The 27,290-nt window shown below is 41.2% G+C and overlaps 1 protein-coding gene across 1 annotated transcript in view; it reads right to left on the reverse strand.

Annotated features, from left to right (window-relative positions):
* Positions 1-4,318: 4,318 nt before the first annotated feature.
* The window catches only part of mosmoa (modulator of smoothened a), a 29,173-nt gene continuing 6,201 nt past the window's right edge, over positions 4,319-27,290 (reverse strand). The window contains exons 2-3 of the mRNA XM_084926022.1: positions 18,514-18,726; positions 4,319-7,924 (exon numbers count right to left, since the gene is read on the reverse strand). Coding sequence (XP_084782148.1) covers positions 7,740-7,924; positions 18,514-18,726 — 398 coding nt within the window. The 3' untranslated portion in view covers positions 4,319-7,739. The remainder of the gene's footprint in view (positions 7,925-18,513; positions 18,727-27,290) is intronic.

Below are 27,290 nucleotides of genomic sequence, written 5' to 3' on the forward strand. Positions count from 1 at the left end.
TGCTTAACCTTTAAAGGCGAAGCAGTGCTTATTGTATTTCAGTGGATTAGCTGGTGAGTTATACGAAGCGCTGACGACTCACCTCCATCTGGGCTGAGAGCGCGCGTTGGATCTGTCAGTGCCGATCTCTACTCTAATAACTCACTATTAAGCATCTGCTGCCGATCAGGAGGTCCAGAGCAAATCGAGTCAAGCAGCCTCATCTGTGAGTCCTCTTGGCTTGCTTTACTCTCACCCCCCTCACTTTGGCTCTGTAAATACAGGGTGATCTATCCATGCGTGCAGTGAGGGAAGGCAAAAACAAAGAAAAAAGCACCTACATGAAGCATAGCCTGACTTTGTTTATTTCAGTTGTATAGATTAGATTAATGAGAATATTTCTTCAGTCATTTTTAAATACACGTTACTTTTTCCATAATAGGTTTCCAACCTTTCTTTCTTTCCATTTTTTATACATAAGGTGATGTGAAAAAAGAATACACCCTTTCTGCTTCCAAGCCAGGTGCTCATCATGATCATCAGATTGATGATCAGCAAAATGGGAGCACCTCTATAAAAGCAGAAGTTTGGGCAGTTTGCTGGTCTTGAGCATTCAGGTGTGTTTTAACACGATGTCAAGAAGGAAATATAAGCTCATCTGGTGAAAAGAAAATGCCACATACCGAATGTTCGGCATGGTGGAAGATGGGAGACGATTAGGATTTTTTTTTGTAGTCACACGACCTGGGCACTTTGCAGTCACTGAGTCTACCAGGAAGTCCTTTGTGCACCAAAGTATTCTAGAGTCTTCAGTTGTCTAAAGCTAAAGCTTACCTAAAATTTGGTAACACAAAAGGTTAATGGTCCCAAGCAAAGCAGCAAATCTCCAAAAGAAAGGGTGAAAAAGAAAAGAATTAAGGTGTTGCAAAGACCCAGAGAAAGTCCAACTTGACTGAAATGCCGTGCTGTGACATTAAGAGATCTGTGCATAAATCAGTGCCGACAAACTTCAGTGAACTGAGGCAACATTTTAATGATGAGTGGGCCAAAAATCCTCCACGATGATGTGGGAGACTGATAAAGTCAGGCAGAAAATGATTCAAGCTGTTGCTGCTAAAGGTGGACCTACAAGCTAATAAATCACAGCATGTGCTTAGTTTATTCACATTTGGAGACTCCACAGTGAAAGCATTCAATTTAACATGACATGAAACGATTCAATAAAACGAAAGAAATTAAGAAAACTGAGTTCAGAAACTGAGCTATAATCTGAATTAGCAAAATCGTTAGCATAATCAGAATGCTAACATCCTAAAATGATCAAAATCATAACTAAACATCGGTATTTAAGCTGATGTTAGCTCTGCTGATGTTAGCGTTCAGCTCATGGCACAGCTGTGATCGAGAACAACCTCACAGACCTGCTAACGTGACTGCAAACGCTCAAGTTTTATTTATTGTTTATGCATCTGTAATTAGCTTAGATTCATTCCAGGACCCTCCTGAAAGGATCTTAAAACCAGGTAGGAAACCACTGCAGTGGCAGACAGCACTCGTAGATTTCTGCTGTTGGTTCTTGACATAAATTTAATATTTCCAAAAAAAGCATCAGCTGCTGGTTCTTTCAGCCACTGAAAGAGTTAAATGGTTTCCATCATTACGATCACTGTACTAGAGAAGCTTTGCAAGTGAAACAAGTGGGGAAAGGCACGCAGACTTCATTAATAAATTAATCTTATGGCAGATGACTGCAGTTAGTCTATGCTGGTATTTAACTGGATTCCAGTGCTGCGTTCCATCAGTGAACTGTCCCATCAGACAAGTGGAAAAATTCAGGCTAATTAAAATTTTGTTAAATATCTGTTTATTTTCCTTCCTTTGAATTCGGTTTCAATGTCATTATCCAAACTGTGGCCCTTTTCTTACTTTATAGGAGTCAGCACAGCCCTCTGGGGAAAAAAACAAACATGCTGCCCACCACTGATTTTCGTGATACTTGAGATCAAATTTCCAGAAAATATATATTTTTTGTATTTCTACAAACATCCTTAAGCTGTCATCAGAAAGCAGAGCAAAGTGGCCTGATGTGATGCACTGAGCTGAATTGCTGTGACCTTCTGAAATCCTAAATGGAAAGACCACTCGAGCTGAACTCGGCGCTGCAGGTCACAGAGAAGCTAATGGGGGGTGCAGTCCTGGGAGGAGCAGTGCTTTTTCATCTTCAGCTGTGCACCGACAAAGAGAAAGGGAGAAATGAATGAAGGAGACTCTTCCTGCTGAATGAATGAGAAACATGAATAGAAAGGCCTGCTTTAATGGGCCTGCGTTGTGTGCTTATTTGTAGATTTTTGTGAATAGTCCTGAGATTGATTTTGTGAAGTAAGTGCCATTATTAGTGAATGAAAAGGAAATTCTATTTAGGAAAACCAATGAATGTCAATGCTGCTCGTGTTTTCCCATCAGCTCTAATCTTTTGTAGCAGGTGCTGGATATTCATTTAAAAAGATATATCTAAATCAAAGGCAGAAATCTATCTGCTACTTGTGTATATACACTCAAGGGCCACTTTATTAGCTACTTATTGCTAGTACTGGGTTGCTACTGCTTTAATTCTTCATGGCATAGATTCAACAAGCTGCTGGACTGTTCCTCTACGGAGATTTTGCTCCATATTTCCATGATAGCATCACACAGTTGATGCAGATTTGTCGGCTGCACATCCATGATGTGACTCTCCCGTTCCATCAAGTCCCAAAGGTGCTCTAATGGATCTGTGTACAGTGAGATTGACATCTTCAACACATCAGTTGTAGAGGATTAGAGCTTGTGACATGGTGTGGTATCCTCTCAGAAGCACCCATTAGAGCAGGTGTGTCAAACTCCAGACCTCCAGGCCTGATGTCCTGAAACTATTAAATGTGTCCCCGCTGCAACACACCTGAATAAAATTAGTAGGTCATTAGCAAGACTCTATAGGACTTGACTGCACCCCAAGGTGGCAACCCCTAATCCTACTCAAGTAAATCTAAATAAATGTAAATAAATGTAAGCATTTGGAAAAATTTACTTTTATTGCACCATGTTCATGCCCTCATGAGCTGCAGTAACATAAATCAAATGGCTGAATTGCAAGTTGCCTGTTTCATGACACCGGCCCTTGAGGACTGGAGTTGGATGGGTCATAAAGAGTTGGACCTGGTCAGTAATGATACTTAGGTAGACTGTTGTGCACAAAGTGTGCAGAGAAAATATTCCCACACTAGCAGACCAGGATGGATGCATGCTTTCTGCTGTTTATGCCAACGACTCTGCCAGAAATCCTAGACTTATCAGACCAAACATTTCCATTCTTGCTGAGCCTCTGCCAGTTATATCCCGTTTCCTCTTCTTAGATCACAGCAGTAGCACTTAGTTTGGTCTTCTGCTGCATTAAGGTTCAATGTATTGTAACTATTGCCTTTCATCTCAAACCAGTCTGGCCATTCTCCCAGAACCTCCGGCATTTCAATCCAGAGGACCGTTGCTCACTAGACATTTTTTCTTTGCCTGAGTAGTCTCTGTAAACCCTGAGTTGGCTGTGTGGGGAAAATATCAGTAGATCAGCAGATCCCGAAACACGTCCAATACGTCTGGCACCAACAGCCATGCCACATTCATGTCAAGTTGAACTTCAGCAGGTCATCTTGACCAGGTATACATGCCTATGTGTACTCGAGTTGCTGTGATGCGATTGGCCGATTAAATAGTTGTGCTTGAAGACACTGAGGTCATGTTGCAATCAAACGATGCAGTAATGTTATGATCCATTATTTATTTTTCTAATTTAATCCAGTCGGGCAGTCTACAAAGGTCAATATGTGACACAGTTTGAGTGAAATTTATCCCACTGCTGCGAGTACTTTGAGGGGGACTAATAAATTAGAAGGAGTAAAAGTGACTAAGCTCAGATAATTATAAAAATAGATTTCCAGGTCACTGAGGGGCGAGAAGAAAAAGTGAGACACGATCTTCACAGGTCCAGAGGAAATGTGCGCCTCTTGTTTATGACACTGCGGTGCTGGAGGTCTGGCTCGGCGTGAGAGCGAGAAACCATTGAGTATTTAACAAAATGCACTCAGAAAGCACTTCACTGATGCATCATGGGTAGCTGCTCTCAAATCACAGCAGGTTTGTGTCTGAGAACAAGCTCTTTTTCGATTTAATGAAGTAGGAAGAGGCGAAGTACATTTGGGCCACATCCTACAAAAACATAATGAGATTAAGCTCTGCTCCGCTTCGCCCGTCATCCTCCTCTCGATTAGATTCACCCATTTTAAATAAGCACAACACAGAGACCGTGTCAGAGTCACACACACCCACTTTTCTCTTTTTATTCAGTGATAAATAATTTCCTATGATCATAGGCTTTACGTGTAGACATCCGATCAAGGCAAGAGACAAATTAGAGGGCACACATGTTGCCATCATTAGAAAATAATAGCTGAAACAAAAAAAAAACCCAACAAAAAAAAACAAAAAAAAACAATGAGGTAAGAAGTTCTTTTTTATACATTTGTGGTGCTTCTATGTCTGTTACCTATACTGTTGAATGCACAGTGCTTTCTAATACAGAAATCCTGCCTCTTGTGTCTGTACATTATTTTAAAAAAGAAAAAGAAAAAAAAGAAGTAGGTCATGGCACAATACTGAACCAACCAAGACAGGGCACTGCAAAGTGTACAGAATAGCCGTATACATCATCAGACTGAGAGTAAGAAAAGTTGAGCAGGAAACAGAAAATACAAAACAAAAAGTCTAAGACTTGGCGAGTGAGCGACTGCGATCAGTTCAACACACACACACACACACACACACTTTCCAGGACAGGTCCTAGGGTCAGCAGCTTGCATGCTCCCTACATTTACAGTATGCTATGAATGTGTGAAAGAGCTGCAATGGCTGAAGGAGAATGAATCAGCAGCTATTTCGATAATAAATCAGAAATGCTAATCGGCTGCTGGTTCCAGCTTCGGCAGTGACACCTCTTTTCCCACCAGCACAGCACTGGTGCAGGGCCAGCTCTGCCTTGGTGTATTTTTGAAGAACTGGCTCACATTTTGACAGGTTTGATGGGGTAATTTCCGTGGGAAGAAGATAAAAATCACATTGGACAAATCGGTGGGCTGCATTTGCCAATCACTGCTGAATTTCCTGCAGTAGCTCCAAACGCGCCCAGTGAGAACAGTAGTTCCAACAATCCTGTGCCGACACCCCAGTGCTGGTGGAAAAAGAATCATTTCTGCCTCTTGTGACTTTTTTTTTTTATTTATTTTTTTATTTGATTAGTTAAGGAAAGGCTCTGTGAAGGCCAATGGAAGATGGGATGGATACACTCTGTTTGAATTTGGTGCCGTGTTTAAACCAGAAGTGTGCGAGCTACGAGGTTGTGTCGATGGACAGAAGTCAGACTTATCAGTTCAATCTCAACATTCACTGATTTTTTTTTTTTTTTTTTTTTTTAATTTTCGAGAGACTCGCACGTCCCAAGGATGTTATCCATATCAAATCAACCTTGATAAGTCCACTTCTAAATCCTAACTAAGAGCCTTCTAGTAAATTCAAAACTTGCCTGAGGATCATTGTAACTTTACACTGGTGCTACCACTGCCCAGCTGGGCTGAAGACACAATTGTGTTGGTTTTTACTTCCTTTAAAGATATATCAGTATAAAAGTTCAGAAATTCACAGATTACTACCTTTACTCTTATACCAGTGCTGATGAGGAGGATGTGTCTGAGTGGCAACTACTGTAGTCGCACCCTCACTGTTAGTATAAATGGTACAGAGCACTGCAATATTGTCCCATTTACATGGTTCAAACCTCCTAATTGATTATATTTGTTAAAGGAGCACTCTTTTTGTTGTATTTTATGCAGTTTCTATTTGTAGGAAGAGACCAGAAACAACCTCAGACATCACCCTGACGAAGGCAAGACAGCTAAGAACTTGTGGTGAGCAAAGAGTGGTGCAAATTAATCTGGACACTGATAAAGTAATTACTACAATAAAACCATGTTAGCTTGCACACAGTGCAGACTGCGTGCAGGGCTTTCCCCCTCACAGAGGACTTTTTGGGCTCCTTTAAAAGACCTTATGCCAGAATCACCAAATTATTTTTTTAATTAAAGGTTTAATTTTAATGTGAAGTGTTCAAACCTACAGGAAAATAACTCACCGAAGGTTCACTGCAGGCCAGGAAAAACCCTGCAAGGGTAAATATATTTTTGTATTTGTGTGCGTTTATGTATGTGTGTGTTGCATTCACAGACATCACAAGCAGCAAACTGAGGCACAGCCCCCCTATGCATGGACCTGACCTGCAGTCCCTTCACTGATGCACAAAGAAAGAAAGAAAGAACAAACTGCTCCTGGCTCACTTACTTCCTGTCCAACATTAAAGGAGAATACCACTGATTTTTTAGCATTCGCATGTTATTTTCACACCACTTGTAACTTCCAGCTTCCACTCAGGGAAGCTCCCAACCTGCAGAAAAATGCAACACTGCAGTGATCCCTACAAAATACTTTGAAAAGGCCACTAGGCGTGTGGCTGTGCTTAACGCAATTAAGTGTATTACTATAAATACGAGGTGCGTTTATGATGATTATTCTCTAAATTCACAGTCTTCTAGTTACTGGCTGTGGGAGTGTATCAGCATGATGGCGTTAGCTGATGGCTTAGCAGAGCTGTCTACACTCACTAATACTTTGCTGCTATTAATAACACTATGCAAGGTCTTACAGTAAGTGGCATTCTCCTTAATGGTGCTTGACCTTGTATTCTGCTGCCCAGGGAGGTCAGCCTCCCCTTTGGGGCTACCTGTTCCTGAGCAGTAGCCGGCTGGAGACAAAAGAGGAAGCACACCTGCATCTTCCTCTCATCCACAGCAGCCCGTGTGTGGCCCCCTGACAGCTGTGACCTCAGCTGCTCACCTCTCCCACACACCTGGGGCTGTGCAAATGTGACAGGAGAGAATAAACCCCACTCTAAAGCCAAGCTTTTGCAATCTCCCACCTCCCCCGAAGGGTTTCCTTCAAGGGTTCAGCTAAGTGAACCTCAGTAACACTCAAACAACTTCAGTGGACAAAGGTGGTGGGGGAGGAAGAAGAAGAAGAAGTAGAAAAAAAGAACACAAATTGTACAACAACAGAAAAAACACAAAACTAAAAATAGCTAAGAGAAGCCAAAAACAGCAACAGGAGCGGTCGTGACGGCGCAGATGATGCTGAGAGCGGCGAGGTGGGGCGGGTGGCTGGAAATCATGTCGAGGAGTGACTTTAGTGGTCCTCAAGAAATGTGCGCCAGCGTTGTGGTCGCGGTTGCCATGACAGCAGCACATTAAGCACCCTTTCCAACAGAACAACAACAGAGAGACACCATTTTTCTTTTTTTTTTTTTTCTTCTTTTTTTTTCCTTTTAAATCAACAGTGGCAGGGTGCTGCAGCAGCCTCGGCTGCCCTCGCACTCCCCCAGCCTTTTGCGTCCATGTCCCCTTTAAGTGTTTTGTTCATTTATTCGTCTTTTTAGTCGCTGGGTACTCCACGGTGCTGCGGTCCCTCGACACATAAGCAGAAACTTCCCCCGTTTCAGGCTTCTGGCCAGAGTTAGTCGTTTTTGATTTTCAGTCATTTTTGCATGTGTGTTTGTTTTTTGTTTTTTTAAATCCCATGACATTTTCAGAGCCTCTCGTGTCAGTCCAGAGGCGACAGCGTTGGAATCCTCAGCCCGGGAGGCAAACTTTGCCTGCAAACAGCAGTCCCACTATGGTGAAGAAGATGGAGAGGACGAACAGCACGTATGAGGAGCCGACCACCGTGTTGTTGGGAAGCTTGTACGGCTGGCCTCCCACCTCGTTGATATAGAAGCCTATTGGGAAGATGAGCGCCGCCATGCAGAACAGGATCACTGGAAGCAAGGGAGGGAGAGAGGAAAAATATTAGCTCCTTAAAAGATGACTCGAATTAATCTGTAGCTTTTCCTCAATGCACTGAAATCTTGTGTGTAAAATAAGCTCTGGGGACAGACTGAACTGATAAATGACACTAAAGGAGTGTCAGCTCTTATTCTAGTCTTTGTTCTCCACAGTGGATTCAGAAAATTAAGCCTAACCTCATCAGCTAGAGCAGAAAGCATAGCCTCAAACTGACTTCAATTTTCGGGAGTTCATTAGTGAGATACAACACTGCCTTTCAAATGGTGTAATTGTCCCTTCAGAAGCAAACAGACCCATGGCATGGAGATAATTCTGCCTCGCATTTTCACAAAGATGAGAGGCAGAGGCAGTCAATTATGTAATGTTAATGTGCGTCATAGATTATACATTAGTCTGACAAGCATACACTGGCCTGAGTCCAAGCTCGCCCAAACCAAATTTCGTCTCCTGTAGAAATGAGACATTTCTATTTTTAGTTATATCTTCCTCCGAAGAGGAAACAAATAGGGCAGCTGCGCAGACATCGCTGAAAATACCTCAAAACTTCAACATTCAGTTGATGAACAGCAGCTGACTGCAGAAAATCGGAGAAATGAAACACTCACAGAGAGACGCGTTCATGAAAGCAGCAGCTGGAACTTTCTATAGACAGAAGATTGAAGCAGGCACTGAAAACACTTAAAAGCACATCATATATGACTACAAGGTAAACGCAGCGCTACAATCATTAGAGTGAAACTTAACCAAGAAAGTGAAAAAGCAATAACTTATAACTTTTCGGTCACATTTTAATACACTGCTCAAAAAAATTTAAGGAGACACTTGATCCTCAGCAAACCTCAGAGATGTCCGTCTGTCCAGTGAGGAAGCAGAAACCCTGATTCAGTGCTTACTTATATAAAAAGTATAAGTTCAGAAGACAAAAGGATTTTTTTCCTTCATCTTCAATAAACCTGTGAGGTCATGAAATTACTGTAGAGCGTTTGGGGGACTGACAGTACGGAAAGGCTGGAAACCACTAATGTGCTGTGCATTTACACAGAGTAGCCGCACGCACGCACGCACGCACGCACACACACACACACACACACACACACACACACACGCACACAGTAGAGGTTTGTTGTTCACAGATGTGCAGCTCAGCATCAAAATCTTGATAAAATACTGATTAACTTTGTTTGGACTTTGAATGATGTTCTTAATAAATGTGCAACATTTTCTAAGGAACCATGTCAACGTCCTCTTCCAAACCTTTGTCTCAAAAATCCCAGAAATCGTCCTCTTTGCCAGTTATGCTTGCATTCTGCCATCGTTTGTATTTAAATAATATTTCTTACAGCACCTGAAGGCAGCATTTTTCCACAGTTAAATGTTTTAGCAAATCTCTAATAAGCCACCCAGCAGTAACGGGCTTGATTTAAGCTTTCAAGTTTGTAAAGTTTGTGTGTGAATTATTTGTTGGTAAATCATTAACTTCTTCCCTGGAGCTTTAAATGAATTGACACCATTTCCCAGACTAGCAGAATGTAGCATTAGTTTCAGTAAATGCTCCTCCAAGAACCATAAACAAGCTCTTTATGCCACCTCAGGCTGATTAACACAGTACATTTCTCTACAAGCTTAAAGGTGCAGATCAGTAATCACATTTTAAGCTTTCTAAACAAGCACACTGCAGCTCTGTTTATACGCTGCAAGTCAAGTCAAATCCAGAAAAGGGATTTACCAAATTTACAAATGTTAGAAGCTGTGGTGGAAATGACACGTTTGCCGATGTTGTAGTTTCCTGAGACTGCCACTAGATGTTACATGAGAGGTGTGATTTACTGATTGAACCTTTAGTCAGGCACAAAAAACGTGTTCATCAAAGTAGAAAAGATATAGTCTTAAGATTTTAAGTTAGAAAAGCAAAAGCAATGCTGAAGGAAACGCCGTCGACGACCAACCAGAACAGGACAAATACACAAAGTTCTCTGCGAAAGAGAGAAGATTTCCAAGGCTGAGGTATAGGACAGTAAACTCCACTCCATGTGTTCTTTCTTATCAAAGCCCATCAACTACTTTACCCACAATGCAACTCAACCGTAATATAGACCCAAAATAAACCCCCCAAAATGTGCGACAGCAAATACATTAATTGGATTTCATACAAATATTGACACTTTCGTCACTGAATAAAAACCGAGATTAAATTTGTTCTGGGGAGACTAGATCCAATCAGAAGTGTGGAAAGGCAGGACAAGTTTGGAGGTGATCCAATTAGTTCAGCTGACTCCTTTCCTCCCAGTTGAATGAAAATGCGACAAAATGTCAACATTTAGGAGGAAAAGATGAGTAGATGCATTTCACATTTGATGGCAAGGAAAATAAGATGCTTTCTAAACTGTGTGGAGCAACTTTCCCTGGTAAAACACAACAAAGTTTACACTTTAGATTTTAGTCACCTTCATCAACTTCCGATGACATTTAGTTGACAAAAACTAAAAGCATTCAGGAGCTTGTAAAACCACATTTAGCAGCAATAGCTTGAAAAAAAAAAAAAAAAAAAAAAAAAAAGAAAAAGAAAGAAAAACTTTTCTAAATGACTTTATCGGTATCTCACATCATTGTGGAGAAATTCTGGCCCACTCCTTTTACAATGATGCTTCGGTTCATTGAACTCTACAGGCATTTGTTGATGCATGGCTCTCTTCAGGTCCCTCTGCAGCATAACAATCAGGTTAAAGTCTGGACTTTGACTGAGTCACTGCAACACCTTGTTTCTTTTCTTTTTCAGCCATTCGGTTGTATATTTGCTTTGATATTTGGGATCATTGTGCTGCTGTATGACCTGTGTTGCCCTCTTCTCTTTAGAGAAAAAGGATTTCTTCAGGTAACCCAATTGTGCTGCCATGAATTTTAACATCTAATTGGCCTGTAGAGTGAGATATAGCTCTTGGGTTTTTTTCTTTCCCCCCTTTTTTTTTTTTGCAGTTTCTCTGAGCAGCTATGAAATGGATGATGATGAAGTAGAGCTGTAGCACTAAGGTTAAAAAAAATAATTACAGAGCCACTTGAAGCACAGTATGACCTTGGGGTGACACTTGCTAGGACAGGGATTTCTGGGAAGATTGTTGACTGTCTTGAATATTTTTCACTTGTGAATTATCTCTCGATGCACAATGATTTGTTTCAAAATGGCCTCATAACTCCTCCCAGCATCAGCAGCAATGATGGCTTTCTGTTGGCACCTCAATGCTACAGATCTGCAAACAGCCAAAGCTCTCACTTGCTAATGATCAGTTAATCAACTGCATTTATTTCTTGTTAAATGGCGAGAGTGTAATATTACATATACTGTATTTCATCTACGACCTGCTAAGGACCAGATAATTTTCCTTTTTTTATTATTAAACGGCTACATATCGGAGAACTCTGTGAATTTAATGTCTCAGTGTGTCTTCCGAGTACATGATGTAGAGGTCAGGCCCCTACAGGAGCTCAGCTACCATGGGACATGTTTTTCCTTTTTCTTTGTTAACCTGGTTTCCTTCTGCAAATCCAATTCCGCTGATTGGTGAGCTCTGACAATCACCATCAAGCCCTGTGGGATCAATTAGCCCGGCGCGTTGACCGCATGCTGGGAATCGCTGCATTTGCAACAGGCACCATTCTCAATAAACAGTGTGATGTTCTGATCAACACGCAGTGGGCAAGTCAGCGGCTGCAGAGCAAGCACAGCAGAGATCAGGGATGAAGCCATCGTGTGGTTTTATTAAACTGTCCAGGAAGTAGGTGAAAAATTGAATAACAAAGCTGTTGCCAATAGCAAAGGTTCCCTTTTCTCTTCCTTCCTTTGAAAGTGTTGTAACTGAAGCTCGAGGTCCAGTTGAGACAACTTATGTAACTCACAGTGACGTTAAGCAGCAAAGCAAACTGTGGCTTTTGAATCCAAATCAATGGTTGTGCAGAATTTGTGGAATAGCTTCAAGTAATTAAAAATAACTGATCTATCAAAGAGCTTTTCACCATTTTTGTGTATTTTTTTTGCTTTAGATCAACACTTCTTTCTGCACTGCCTGAAGCAGCAACACCGCAAACGGAAACTGCATTAGATATCCTTTCCTACATCAGTTCAGAGTGACTTCCTTGTTGTTTAGAAAAAGTTGTGTGTCCGTACTCTAGAAGCCCTGTTGACTTATTGAGGTTATGTCATAGTGAAATGTTGTGAAAGCATAAAGAGCCGTTTTCAGATTAGACAGACATTATAGGAGAGAAATGCAATGCTCAAAGCACCCTGAACAGAAATCAATGCCAGACGGCGAAGATGGCAGTTTACCCCGAAGAGCCAATGAGAAATCCGAACTGTGAAATATATGAGCCGGTCCTGCTCTTGCACTGATGTGTGAATACAAGTTCAAAACAGCATTAACTGTGTGGTGACAGGCGTATCAACTCATTACTGTCACAAAGATGCAGATAAGTGGTGGCAGTTTGGCTCACCTGAAAAAGCAGGTGACCATGTGTCACGGAGGTTCGATGCAGCGGTTTGGGTTCGATTCTGACCCAGAGATCTTTGCTGTGTGTCTTCCCCAAAGCTCTAGCCGCACTTTCCTATTTAAAAAAGCTTCACTGTCCAAATAAATAAATAAAAGGGAAAAATGCCCCAAAACATAATGTTTTAAATACAAATTATAATACATGCAGTTTCATCCTTGTGAGCTTTAAAAATTTAAGTTTAGAAGGGCTTTAAAATAACTGCCTGGAGGCAACACCAAGATAGCTGCCCAGCAACGCTTGCTTTTAAAGATGACTGGGTTACAAGTAGCGTTGTCACAGAACGAGAACTTCATACTTTATACCAATACCCAGAAAAATATTCAATATCATTTTCTATACCACGGGATACAGAAGTATAGAAGATTTAGTTTTAAAGTAACTAATTAAAATTAGGTTTGGAGGTTTCATTCATTTTAGAAATGATTTACATAATTTCATTTCGGATGGTGGAGGTAAAATATATTTTAGAACTTACTAATAAACAAATACCTAACGCATCTAAATCATTAAATTATTGCACAAAACGTATTACGGTAAAGTTAAAAAAGATCTTTGGATAAAGTGTAGTATTAGTTATGTTAAAATAAAGAGGTGGTAGACTGTATCAGTCACTGGATGCATGTTAAAGCTGACCAGACACTTCGCTATAGCAAAAATAAGAAACACATTTTAATCAATTATTTTAAAGTAGAAAAAGTAGAAAAGTTTATCATCCTGTCCACATCTGACTGCAGCCTTTTTCTCATCCACGGTTCACCCTGATCCACCTCGGTCTGCAGCTCGTCACATCCTCCGCTCTGCTTTTCGGGCTTTAACCCCGCGTGATCACTCTGCTCTGGATTTCACTCTATTTGCTCGGCTTTGTTCTCCACACTCTGGACTCTCTCCTCAGTTCATCTACGGCTTCGGCGCAGATCTGCACAGTCCTGGCCGCTTCCCCATGTGTCTGTGACACCAACAAGACTACACCACCAGGACTCTTCCATCCATGAGCTGCAGTCCACTAGCCGAATGCTAATAACAATTGGCTAATGTGGCTATCGGGTAACTGCTAATAGTTAAACGGCTAATGTTAACATGAGCTTTACTGGCCTCTTTAAATTCCTCCTGAAGTATTGTTCAGTGTTAATAACATCAACTACTTCAGCTGTTAGCAAAGGAAGGAGCTGTGTGCTTTGCGTCAAGCGGAGGAGGCACGACAGCAAAGTTAGTATCGATATTGTTGCAAATGAGTTTCTTAATGTTAGTTTTAGTATCTGAGTCTCAATTGTTTGGGGACAAACCTACTAACAACTTTTAATGTTTCACTACACAGTTTCCTGAAAAAGAAAAATCTGAGACTTAATTCCTGGAATTCACAGATTAAAGGTTTTACTAGGATGTAGAATATGCATAAAATAACAGACTGACTATAAACTGTTAAAATAAAGCAAAGAGCCTGTTTTTAGATTCTCCTGCAATTTAAATTTCAGACAGTTTAAAGTTTTATACGCTTTATTCCCTTAAGGCAAAGATATACAAATCCAATAAGTGAGTCGTGCCTATCTGTTTGCCACATTACCCCAAAAATATAATAAAACTAGGAATATTTATGGGTTGGCAACCAAGCTGTAACTGCGCCTGCATTTAATCTAAACAAGATTAACCGAGTGTGACATTCACGCAGGTATTTTACTAACTAATAAACCGGTTTTACAGTGTTGTGCTCCTATTAGCCGTTTTTCATCACAAATAAAAATTCCTGCGTCATCTGATGAGGTTTTACTCATAAACCTACCGGTTTGCTTTCCTCCCGTCTGTTAGCGAGCACAAAAGATCCCAGCAGAGTAAACTTGCGTCACAATTCGAGTTTAGATTTATGCCCGCTCATTACTCCGGACATGTGTTTATTCGTGAGGCGAGCTAAAAGGCAGCCAAAAATACACGACTCAGCGTTATACCTGAAAACTTGAGCAAAGTGCACTTCACGGTCAGATGCTTCTCTTAAGTGTTTCAACCAGTGACATATGGAGCCTTCAGAGAAGCAGTCATTCTTTGCACTCAAACAAGAGAGCTGCAGCAATTATCCGATTAATTCTTTAGTTGATTGACAGAAAATATCTAAAAACAACCATCAGCTACTTAATCATTTATGCACCTTTTCTAAAATAATAAAATCCACAATACTTGAGCTTTCAAAGCACTTTCTTTCCACAAGGCTCATTCACCCATTTACACATACTCACTCATACATAAACCCCTTTCTATGCCTAAATCCTTTTAACTTAAATTTCTCTCACACACACACACACACACACACACACACACACACACACACACACACACACACACACACACACACACACACACACACACACACACACACACACACACACACACACACACACACACACACACACACACGTGTCAATGGATGCATCCTAGAAGCTTGCACAAGGATACTTCAACACATAGGACTGAATGAGACAGAGATCGAACCACCACGCTTCCAATTAGCAGAAACCTGCCCAAATGACAAATATGCAGTTTTTCTTTCTTATGGCAACAGAGATTTAGAAAAATAATTTATGGTTTAATCATTAATACAAATACTTGTAAAGAGTAACAGTTACCACATTACTCATGCTACAAGTAGTTATTCTGCTCCCTTGTTCAACTTGCTTATGCATACATTTTCTTTTCTATAGGATGCTGATTTGATTTTTTTAAATACTATTCAGAATATTATTTTAACATATTTATATTATTTCTGTGAATTCACCGGTGCAGCGCTTTCCCTACAGCTGGGTGTCACAGTTTTCATGCTGTAGACTTAAGTGTTAATAAATCCAGACGATCTAATATACAGGTCTAATCTGCAGCAGTAACCACTAACAGCAACTATGAGAGCATCAGAAATGTGACAGATTTAAATAACAAGATACTGCAAGGATAAGTTAGAGGTCATTTAGAAGCAGGCAGCACGAGTTGAGCAAACCAAACAGCAGATAACAAAGATTTCATGCACAGCATATACTCTATATTTCCATAAGTATTCACTCACTCATTAAAATCATTGAATTCAGGTGTTCAAATCAGTTCCATGACCACATGTCTATAAAATCAAGAAGCTAGGCACGCAGACTGCTTCAACAAACATTCCTGAGAGAATGAGTGTCTCTTATTTTCCAGCGTGGTACCGTGATAGGACGCCGCCTGATGGACGAGTCTCACTGCTCGTGTAAACTTTGGTGGAGGGGGGATTTTGTGTGGTTGTCTTTCCAGGAGTTGGGCTCAGCCCCTTACTTCCAGGGTAAGGAACTCGTAATGTTTCGGCATAACAAGACTTGGTCTCTCAAGTTCATATGTGTGTGAAGACAGATGAGAGAATAATTTTGGCAATATAGTGCATCATCTTTTGGGCTCTAAAAGGATAATTTAGTAGCTCTTTCTGTGAAATGTTTCAGTTGAACTGTTGCATAGGGAGTATAAGCATATGCTAGTTTTTCAGATTGGACTGCCTGAATAAATCAAACCTGAATTTTGATTCCATTAAGCTTGTTTGGTGGTTCTTCCTTCAGCAATCAGATTCTAATAACTTCTTGTGCTCTGCAGTTTTACCCCTGGAAACATGTGTCCACATCAGAAATGGTTCAGTGCTCCACCAGCAGGCATACCACCAGTGTGAGCACCACTGGTTTATGTTGCTGGTAGTCTCTGACTCTCCTGAGTACTAATGTTTTTGGGGTTTTTTTTTTTTTTTGTTTTTTTTTAAATTCAGGTCTCTTATTGTGCACCAGCAGTAGTCACAGATTACGTTTTAATCAGTTAGACACAACACAATTCAGCTCTGACATTGCAACTCATAAACCTGAATCACATAAATGTGCAACTACCCAGAGAAGGACCATAAGCAGCAGTTTAACCCCCTTTAAGAATGAACACAAGATTTCCTCAACTCATATATTTGAAACACGACATTGATGCCTTGACTCACTTTTCTCAGGATGGATCACAGATTTTTAATTCAAAATTTGCAGGATCTGGGTGGCTTCTCTTGCAAAACAAACACAATAAAAAAAAGGATCAATAGGCTATTTAATAAAGTTGGCATCCATGGAAACCAGTTCAGTGTTAAATCTAGAAGAATGATTCTGTTTAAAGTGGTAAAAAAAAAAAAAGAAGCTGTAAATAGTATCTAAAGAGAGAGAAAAGGCTGCTTTGTTCATTTTCTAACTTCATTAATTAGCGAATGGTTTGCAGTTACTGTTAACGAATCTTCACAATGACATTTTCTATAACTCTACATCCACTCCACCCCCACAGATGACCTTCATACTTTGGGGGAAAACGCTGCTGGTGTGCACACAGCGATACACAGAGGCGGGCCTGTGCCAGTTACACAAAGCTGTCCATTCAAGTCCCGATGGCCTGGAGCCAGTAACACTACACACTGCCCACCTCCTCTCAACCTTCATCACCTGTTTTGCCCAAAATGAACCAGCCCTGCCTTCTTGCTACCAGCTTCACTTTATTCCTCTCTTTCCATTTGCATCCTTACATGGGCAACAACCTCTCACTTTATGTCTAAAAACAAGATTACTCGCTCAGCTTGCCATCTTTACCATCACACCAGTTTTTTTCTCACTTAACCCCCCTTCTCTCAACCACATGAAATATTTTAGACATCACAGCAAAAATTCAGCAACATCAAGCACTTTTCTCCCCTTTTCATCCACCTTACCCGCTCAAGAGTTACAAGAGAATCCCAGGTAGACCATCAGTCTCTAAAGTGCCAACTAATGGGGGTACTAAAAATAGAAAAAGTGATGCTTTTCTATCACTTCTCCCTCTGTTGCCACAGGCGTAGCTTCATCTCTCAAATAGATCACAAGTCTTTTCCTCCTCCAATCTTTTTTCCCTCATTTATTTCCTTGCTGGTAAACGTTTTCATGCTTTAAAGCTGAACTAAAAATATACCTCTTGTCTAATATGCCCAGCAGAAGCTGTACATGGGAAGGGAGGAGGATGGTGGTGGTGGTGGGGGTAACAACTGCTCACAATTGCCATGGCAACGCTCTTACTTTCCTTTGAGTACAGTCGTTAAACAATGACTCGACTGCTTTCATTTTAGCATGTAACACTGTTTTGTGATTAGTGGACAGGCAGTTTGTGCAGCGGGGGAAAAAAAAAAAAAAAAAAAAAAAAAAAAAAAAAATCGGGATTCTGAAAAGCGGTGATTCATCACATGATCAGGAAAAAAAAAAAGTAAAAATAAAAAATATGAATCCGCAATCGGCCAGGCAGGCAAAAGAAACTTCAATGTTTATGGAGAGAGAAAAAGAAATACACAGGCTTTCAAACAATTTTTGCAGGGCATTGTGACTTCACATACCACTGCTGCATCTGTACGAGTACGTTCAGGTTTGTCTTTGTCTGACCAATCAAATGCCACCCTCCTACGCGGCCTTACGAAACCAGCCCAGCCACAGTCAGTACGCGAGATGGAAGTTCTTATCGAATGGTGGAAGCGTACCTTTACAAAAATCATGTCTGGGGGGGAAAAAAAAACAGAGGAGCTGCGATTTCAAGGCAAAGAGGGAGATTTAAAAAACAAAAAAAAATTGCCGTGGCACATAAGCCACCCACTCAGGTACCAGACAAAGTGCATTACTCAATATCGGCTTCAGGGAGAAAGCATAATCGACAAAAATGCAACAAAATAAAAAATAAAATAATTCTCATAAATGTGCAAATGCAACAAAACACACACACCCACACGCAGGTCCTCGCATCACTCTGAAAAACACAAACTGACTGATATCCTGCGCGTAGCCTCGGATGTTTCTGCTGCCGTGCACATTATCGCACATGTAAATGAGGAAGTGCAAGACTCGGCTAAAACCAAATTTCCACATCGATTCAACCTAACCTCCTCCCATTTTATTATTCACTGCTCTGCATAGATGCATAAATATACTGACGTGGTGAAGGGGAATTTCTAAAGGTCGTCTCATCAGTTTCAGGGAAAATGTTCACTTACTGCCAGTGAAGGCGATCCAGCGGGCATATTTGGTGGCTTCTCTGCGCCAGTGTGATGCCACCAGCAGTCCACAGGTGACTGTGAGGGAGATGATGCCCATGATGATGAAGAACAGTGTGGTGACCCACTCTGGGGGCAGCCTTGGTGGGATGCAAGTCCGGTCTCGTCCGTGGATCGTTTGACATTGCCGGACCAGTCCGACCGTGAGGGCTCCTGCAGAAAGACGACGAGGGTCAGTGAAGCAGACATTTTAAGTCGCCCTTCTCACACAAATAAATAAATAAAATGAAACAAAAGTATTTGCCGTTTTCAGATGATCTGCATCAGGACTCTTAACGAATCCAAAAATATATTACAAAGCTATGGGAGGGGGAAAGGTTTCAGCTCCACTGCTAATCACTCGCACAGCAGGGTTACAGTTAGGAGGGAGACAGAGACGCACTGCAGACTTCATTTCCCACTTCCAGCATAAAGAGGATGTAATCTGTAAATAAGCCAACAGGAAATTACAGCTACTGTCATTCACATACAGCAATAAATGATAAATGATGTGGAAACCTGACCTCACAGACCCACTAAGTCCTGATTCAGACTTCTGTGGTGAATCTTCATAGAGGCTATGGTAAGAGCTATAGAAGTGGATGCAACATCAAACTGGCATTTAGTTACATTGACAGCACAGGGTTTCAGAGAGGTTTGCAGTTAGTAGAGGTGGGTGGATTGACGCAAATATCGATAGTGCCAATGCTGGTATCGGTATTGGATCGATACTAGTGCAAGAGGATCTGTTTCAAAATACACAAAAAGCTGAAAGGTGTTTTGTTGTATTAACTAATTATTGTGGAAAGCAAAAATTATTTTGATTTAGTAATCATTAAAATATGCTCAGAATTTGCAAATTGATGACAATTCATCTCATTAATCAATACACTTCTCCCCCCTACATATGGGAGTAGGGATGGGTACCGGTATCCGGTGCCATGATGCCACCGGTTCTGACATAAACGGTAGTAACCAGACCGAAAGCAGCGCACATTTCGGTGCTTTATTTCGGTGCTTTTTTTCCTGAGCTGTGATACATCCCCCAAAAACCCGAAGAGGAGAGTCCTGGCCCCTAGCCCTGCCAGTGTAGCAGAAATGATGACGGATGATGATGGCTGCAGCAGCCGTTCTTCTCTGCGTGAGTAGCTAAATGTTGTTCGTGTGTAATTTACGTTGAGTAGGCTAACCACGTTATTACATTAATGCATGTAAGGTGAACTAGCAAACATCATCATAGCTACATGCGGCTGTCTTCTTGTTTGATGGCAGATATTCCCTTCACCCTGGCCAAAAAGGCTAAAATGACCAAAGAAAAAGTGGAAAACAGCTAAAAATGAGAGGTTTTTGGACAAAGTTTGTGTTTTTTCCATTGTTTAAGCACTGCTTCCAGCCAAGAGTGATACCATATATGCCCTATAGCTGCAGAAAAGGCTAACATTGTTATCTTTTTACATAAAAACAGCTGAACATGAGAGGTTTTTGGACAAAGTCTGTGTTCTCCATTCTTTAAGCACCGGCACCATTTCAAAAGTACCGGTTTGGCACCGGTATCGAATAAAACCTAAACGATACCCATCCCTATATAGGAGTATCAGTATTTGTATCTGTATCGGCAATGTTGGCCGTGCTGGTAATGGATCAACACCAAAATTTGTAGTATTGCACAGCACTGGCAGTTAGGGTGTAAATTTAATGCTGAAGCATAGATCTCCAGTAACTGTGCCTCTAGAAGTCCCAGTAAGAAGAAGGACTGAAACCACAGGTGAAAAAGTTGAGAAAAAAGAAAGTAAAGACAGTAATCAGTAAAGAAGTAACAAATACTGTAAGTGCCTCCATCACTGACTGCAGAGGAAAATGTGACGCAGGTAAACTGAGAACACAGTGAAGAAGGAACAGGTGAAGGGACGATGAGAGGAAAAAATAAATAAATCCTTAAAATGTCACTAATTCACCCACGAAAATGAAACAAGGACTAACTTTCGTCACACTGGTGGGCCCAATTATTTCAGTGGCCAACATTTTTTTTCTTGCATTTTCACACTCAAGCAGAGAGGGTGAAGACTAAATCAATCCAGCCAATTACTGGATGTATCCCACACAGGTTTGTTGCTAATCACAGACACGCTGTAAGAAACTGCAATAATATCAGACAAATTTTGAGCCGCTTTACAACACTCAATATCACACAATCGGCAAACAAGCAAAAGATCCCCAGTTTTCCCTGGGAGGAGACAGAAATCCCTTTGGGGTTGCATTGGAAGGGCATTCAGTGCAAAAATATGAGAAAAAAAAAATCAAAAATACAGAGCTACCCACTGTGTCGAATATGAAATATCTTTAAGTTTTTTTAAAGACTAGAAAATATACCTACTCTTTAAATCCACCCTCTCCATCTTTCATCTTCTACACACAATTAGAGCCCAGAGACTTTAAGTAGTGCACATCTGCTATCAGAAACATGACATTGCCTAATGTTCCACAGTACCTATCCATCTTTGATCAGGCATGGGAGACAAATGGATTAGCTCCTCAGGCTGAGTCATTAGCAAACCTCTGCCAGAGTGTGAAGGCCAGTACTCAGAGCGGGATCATGCTCCAGCAGTACAGCCACTTTGGAGACACCATTCAATTAAAAGCACATCCTCGAGGGGATTTTCTACCTGAGTAAGCAGAACAGCGTCACACTGCTCAGGTCTTTGCTGATCACAGGTTCAGGGCAGACGACAGACTGCAGGGCTAAGTAGTGTCTATCTGGAAAGACTTGTGGGGTGGAGGGGGATTCAGGGTGGGGTTTCATCAGAGGATAGTGCACACTGGCATAACGTGATGAGCTGTCATGTAATTTCTTCCATGTGTAAATAACTGAACGGGGATGTGTTTAGAAAGCTGACAGCTCATCAGAAATCAGACAAGCAGGGTTTTGCCAGCATCCAGCAAAAAAGAAAAAAATACCCAAAGAAACCTCCGAGAGAGGTTTTGGCTTTGCACTAAGGAAGAAAAAAAAATCAGAAGGGTTTCATTTACTCAAGCATAAAATACATATTTATTAAATGGCCAGAAATAACAGTAATTTTGCAAAATAAGGTAGCACGGGGTTACTGCAACTATGTGGACCAATCATGCTTTCATGTGTAGTCACCCCCCCTAAAGACCAATTATGAGCCAGGAAAAAGTACTTCAAAAGGAAGTGAAATAATATTTGTTCTTCCCTGTGAGCACTCTTTGTCCGCCAACACCTTTACAAATAACAGACAACACTGAGACTTCTTTAGATTTAAGTCATCCAAACAGCTTTGGGTGGGTTTTTCTGTGAGTTGGACTGTTTTGGTGAAAATAATGATTTTTTTTTCCCCCGCATAAAACAGCAAACACTGAGATTTAACTTTCTGCAACATGGACAAAATAATTGTGTAGTTTACTTTTTTTTGCTTTTTAACAAATAAACTGATAAAACACCTTAATCAATGCCTTATAACAATCATGCACACACTCACACTTCATGTTTTTTGGGTTAAGAGTGTCGCCCAAGGACACTTTCACGTGTGGACTGGAGGTGCCTGAAATCAAACAACTGTCCTTCCGATTAGTAGATGGCACATTCTACCTCCCAAGCCCCGATCAGTGTTCCTAGCTCATTATGGCTACAGTAAGCCAACAATACAATAATCACAGTTACGTCTTTACTAAAATAAATACAAATGCCTCAGTATGGGTTTCCCAGTTCGGTGGTTGCCTGGCTCAGAGTTCTGCCACAGATTTGTCTTCAGGATTATTTGTGTGCCGTGTCTCTCGTTCATGTCTTTATAAAACTTCCTCCAAAAAGTGACCGTGAACTTCAGAGCACCACTGTAGGCCAAATCTCTAGAGAGTAAATAAAAACACCATTTGTATATCTAAAACTGCTAAAAGAAAGTTAAGTAATTGTCAGCTGAAGCTCTGGTGGTGAAAAGTATGCTCAGAATAATACTACGATAATTTTCTCTGCTGTTTTAGGACATAATCTGAGAAAAGAAAAATAAAGCAGTGGTAAACACTGACCACAAAATAACCCCATTCAGTGAAAAGGCAAGGCTGTGTGGGCGACATCATAAAAGTTCAACAGTGGCTCGGCAGGTGGGTGGACGCGAGCGTGAGACAAGTATGCAAGCTGGAATTTCAGAAGGTCAAGTGCGGCACTTTGTTCGTCTGGCACCCAAATCTAGACATTTTATAACCTTGGTACATATTAAATATATGATGCTTAAGTGCTTGAATCCAAACAGCCTGTGTGAGAGAAGTGCTCTTGTTGACCCTGGGGGCGTAGTAAGCTCTGCAGGCTGTCCAGAGGAAATCCTGTACCCTTTTTAACAGCAAACGAAAGCATAGCTTTTACGCCAACAACCAAACACAGCCCAGCCCACACAAACAATGCCAGTGGCTCAAAAGAAACGCCTCTGGAGTCTTTAAGTGTTGCATTATAAAACTCACAGCTCCAGAGAGAGAGGTATCCACACTGGAACACCACCGATGAAACATATGCCTCACTCCACCAAGTAAAAATGTTGTTTTCTGCCTTCAATTTTACCCCACAGTCTGCCTTATTGCTTTGGCAATTTAGTTCTCACTGTGCAGAACACTTACGTAATAACAGCGAAAAGAAGAAGAAGAAAAGCAGGAGGTCGTGGTTTATGACAAAACTGGCACCTGAATGGCTCACAGCTTACTCAACAGTCTATTCCTCAAGTCAGCCCAGTATTATAGAGTAACCTTGAACAAATTAAAGAACAGAAGGTGAGTGAGGACTGGTGCTGGGAACAGCAGAGCATTAGGCCAACGTTTGATAGCACATCTTAATGGCACCGGTTTACGACCATTTCCCCTGGATCCTCTGGCCTCCTGCTGTTTCACAAGCTCTCTGTGGAATTTCTGCCCTACAGCAGGCAGGCACGCTATGGTACATGGACACAGGTAAACAATTCAACAAACAGGCGCACAAACTGTTCTAGTTTAAACTTTAACGGTTATAAAGCAACAACAACAACGTGTTGCGCAGCTTTTTTCTGAAGATACCACATGATGTTCTACCTCAAACTTTGTCCAAACACACCAACAAGAAACCGCTGCAAATTTCAGGTGGATCAACTGACGAGCGGCACCAAGACAAATAAGGATCGCTGTGAGTTGTGAACAATGCAAAGCTTTGCTAACAGAGCTTATGGAAAATGGAGCTGGAAATAAGTACACTAGGCCTCCTTTTGAAGTCAAGAGCTGATCTGGGTTCAGCGAAAAACTAACCTGCTGCAGCGTGGGTCTACGTGCCCTATATTGTGATGCTGAGTACATAAATTTCAATCAATCTTGTGGTTGAAAAACTACTTGATTTAGTCCATGTCAAAACGTTCTGCAAACAACCCCAAAAGGTTGATTCTGTTCATCTGGACGTAGCATCCAGATTCTGATCTTCTGGATGCTACGTCCAGATAAAGTTACCTGACTGAGTACGCATCAAGAAGTTCTACAAACAACGTTTCTTGGTTGTTACAGCCAGCATATCTGCAACTTCAACTTGAAGGTTTTGTGTTTTTTTTGTGTGCGTTTGATGTTAAAAGAAATGTGACACAGTAGTTCAGCTTTGGCAGCTGTGGAAACCACTAATCAGACCTAAGGCTCTTTTCAGCCAAAGCAATGTTTCCCACATGACCTAGACAGCAAGTCAAAAAATAAATAAATGCATTTTTTTTTTTTAAAAGAGTCCTTGTTCTCCTCTGTGGAGCAGCACATGAACTGTTCTCCACTTGCTCAAGGTTCTTGTTAGTTCCCAATAATTCTCCTGTACAGAACAAGGACTACTGTCTACAGATGGAGTCCAAGATGGTGGAACAGGAGATTTGAGTGTCTCACATATTCTGAATATATTAGCTATAATGGGCAAGACTGGCTAGCAGAGGCTAAACTTTCAAAATAAGAGCAAAGGGGGATCGTCCACTACTAATACTAAAATTACTAAAATTAAAATTACAAAAAAAAAAAGAAAAAAAAAGAATAAGAAGCAGCTGTCTACCTAAGTAAGTAGATAGCTGCAATGGCAAGATAAGAACAGGTCAGAGTGAGGATTAAACAACTTGAATGGGATGCTATAGCAAGGTAAAGTCACATTAAACTTTCTTTAAAACCGGTGCCAAAAAGTCACAGTTCTGCTGGGGGGTCATAAATAATGCTGAGCAGAGAGATCGCAGTCTAAGAACGAAGCCTGAGCAGCTGTAGTTTTTGTGCAACATAGCCAGTGCATGTGCGTTTCTTTCAGCTGACAAAGCACATCACAGCAAGACAGCCCGGTGGGCTCTGACTTGAGAGCCCACCGGAACCAGAAGATGATTACATCCAGACAGGAAACAGAGGCTCGAATTCATGAGTCACACTACATACTTCAATTAAAAGTGAATACAAGATGGAGCAAACATTCACAAGCTGTAACGTGAACACATCCTCGCCCTGCTAGAAACAGGCATAAATCAAACGCCAACAATTCTCACGTGGCTTTTGCCCTCTTTCATTAGCGGAAAATAATGGGCCAATTCTCCATTTGATGCCCTGCTTACATTCACGCTCCCATCACGCCCTGTTACTCCGCAGTCAGCTCTGTGCTCGCTATGATCAAAACACTCCTCTCACCATGTCTCGGGCCAAATGAGAGGAAATGAGCGCTGTGTCTGCTTATCTTCAGCATGATGATGCTGTCATTAGTAGAGCACAGGGGGAGCTGATGTTTGTAAGCTCTGGAGGGATGAGTCAAACAGGCCTCTGAACTGTGGTGGGCGTCAAATGGGCAAGTCAAGGCAGTCAACAGCTGCTGCTGCTGCTGCTGCTGCTGCTGGGGGCTTTTCCAGTGCCCACTTACATGCAGGGGCAGTGGAGCACAGCTGTGTGCGGCCCAAACGCACATGTAAACCAAGGCAAACTGACGACAAATGGGATACAAACACTGACATGAATGGAAACGTATGACCCAAAGCGTAAACAAAGAGAAAAACACTTCTCAAAATATAAAACGATGCTCGTAGCTGCAAAAAAAACAAAAAACAAAAGAGAGAGAAATTAGAGTAAATTACATAAATCCCCAAACTTAAACACCAGCCCGACAAAGCAGTTTTCATGAAGACCTTCCTCACTACCACAGTCAACAATGACTGTATGCTAAATGGACAAACCTTACCATCCAGAGTAAATTTAAAAGAATGTAAATAATTTAAAAAAAATAAAACATTTACTAAACACTCACTAATATAAAAAGGACACCATCAGCCCACCAATAAGTGATTGCTAGTGTGTTTTTATTATTTGGAATCATTTTGACTTTTAACCAGAACACAAGAAGGACCCAAGGCCCCAGAGACCAATCAGTGACTCCCTGATAACTACCAGTTGCTAGGAAAACACCTGCTAGTTGTTGTCGTCAGGTGAAACTGGTTGCAAAAAACGTATACAGTGCTGCACCAAAAACCTCTTTGGATTGCTTTGGCCGCTGCCGCCCATAGCTTGCAATTACGGTGACTTGTCCCCAGACACTCTCCAAGCTGTAGCAAAGCTGAAAAGAGCAAAAGCAAAAGTTGCGTCTTACTGCTGCAACCACCACATCTCAAAAGACGCACCTTTTACTTTTAATTTGGCGTATTTTTCAAAGATTTAGACTTCTGCAGGAAATGTACATCATCACTCAACTGGAAACCCCCTTTTAACCTCCTGCAGTTACCTTCCACATCATTCAGTCGTTGTGGGCTGCGGCAACCCAGTGTGTAGTTAAATGAGTTAGGCGCATGTCAGATAAAGTGTAAGGTTATGGCGTAAGAGACAACGTAGTTTTTTTGGGGGAGAAAGAAAAGCTGTGTGCACAAAGGGAGCAATGCCAAGGTGACAGTTGGATACTGCAGACTCTGGTTGCCAAGGTAACCCTCTAACGTATTTAGTACAAGGTCATATGTCAATCACCGGTATTCTGCACTGTCACTAGTAGTCACTTTAATTGCTCATATTGCTAACGTTTTGGGTTTTTTTTGCAGTTGCATGTAGTCTCTTAAAGATGTCTAATGGTCCTCCACATTACTGTGAATCACTTCCTGTATGGATATAGCTTAAAGGCCGTGAACTGATCAGGGCTGTGATGTAATTTATAGGGTGCTGCTGCTTTGCAGCACAACTCAGCTGTCATCATCAAAAAAAGTTTTGTGAAACAAGTCACTTGAACAAGAACTGCAGCTGCCGCATCCTATATATATACACTTTAATTGTTAATAAGTTACCACGTCAATTTCTCCAGGAAGCAGGTCATTAAATTATAAAAGAATAAGTAGCCATGTAGATCCTTGTTTACAAAAAATGTATCGCCTTCAGTTATATGCCTCAAGACTACACATTCGGTGCCTGAAGGTGGTGAACATGGTCACATCTCCCACCTCTGCAGCTGTGTTTGTGTCCTTCCAACATTTCAGGTAAACTGCAGGTCAAATCTGCTGGCACTGCAGCCCTGTAACTGGAGAATTGGACAGACCGGTTTCAGTTGCTCTGTATCAATGACACTGTGTGCCCTTGTGCTTTGAAAAGAGACACCTAAAATAACAGGATTTAATAGTCTCCCATTTCATCTATTTTAGGTATTGTCAGAATTACAGCAGCAGTTCTTCGGCACTTGACTCACTATACTGTAATTTTGCCAAACGTTGCTGTAGCCTTTCAGTGTTATGTAATTGTTTGTGGTTTTA

Source organism: Perissodus microlepis, chromosome 4 (assembly GCF_051167445.1).
Source record: "Perissodus microlepis isolate ML-2025 ecotype Zambia chromosome 4, ASM5116744v1, whole genome shotgun sequence".
Taxonomy (NCBI): Eukaryota; Metazoa; Chordata; class Actinopteri; order Cichliformes; family Cichlidae; genus Perissodus; species Perissodus microlepis.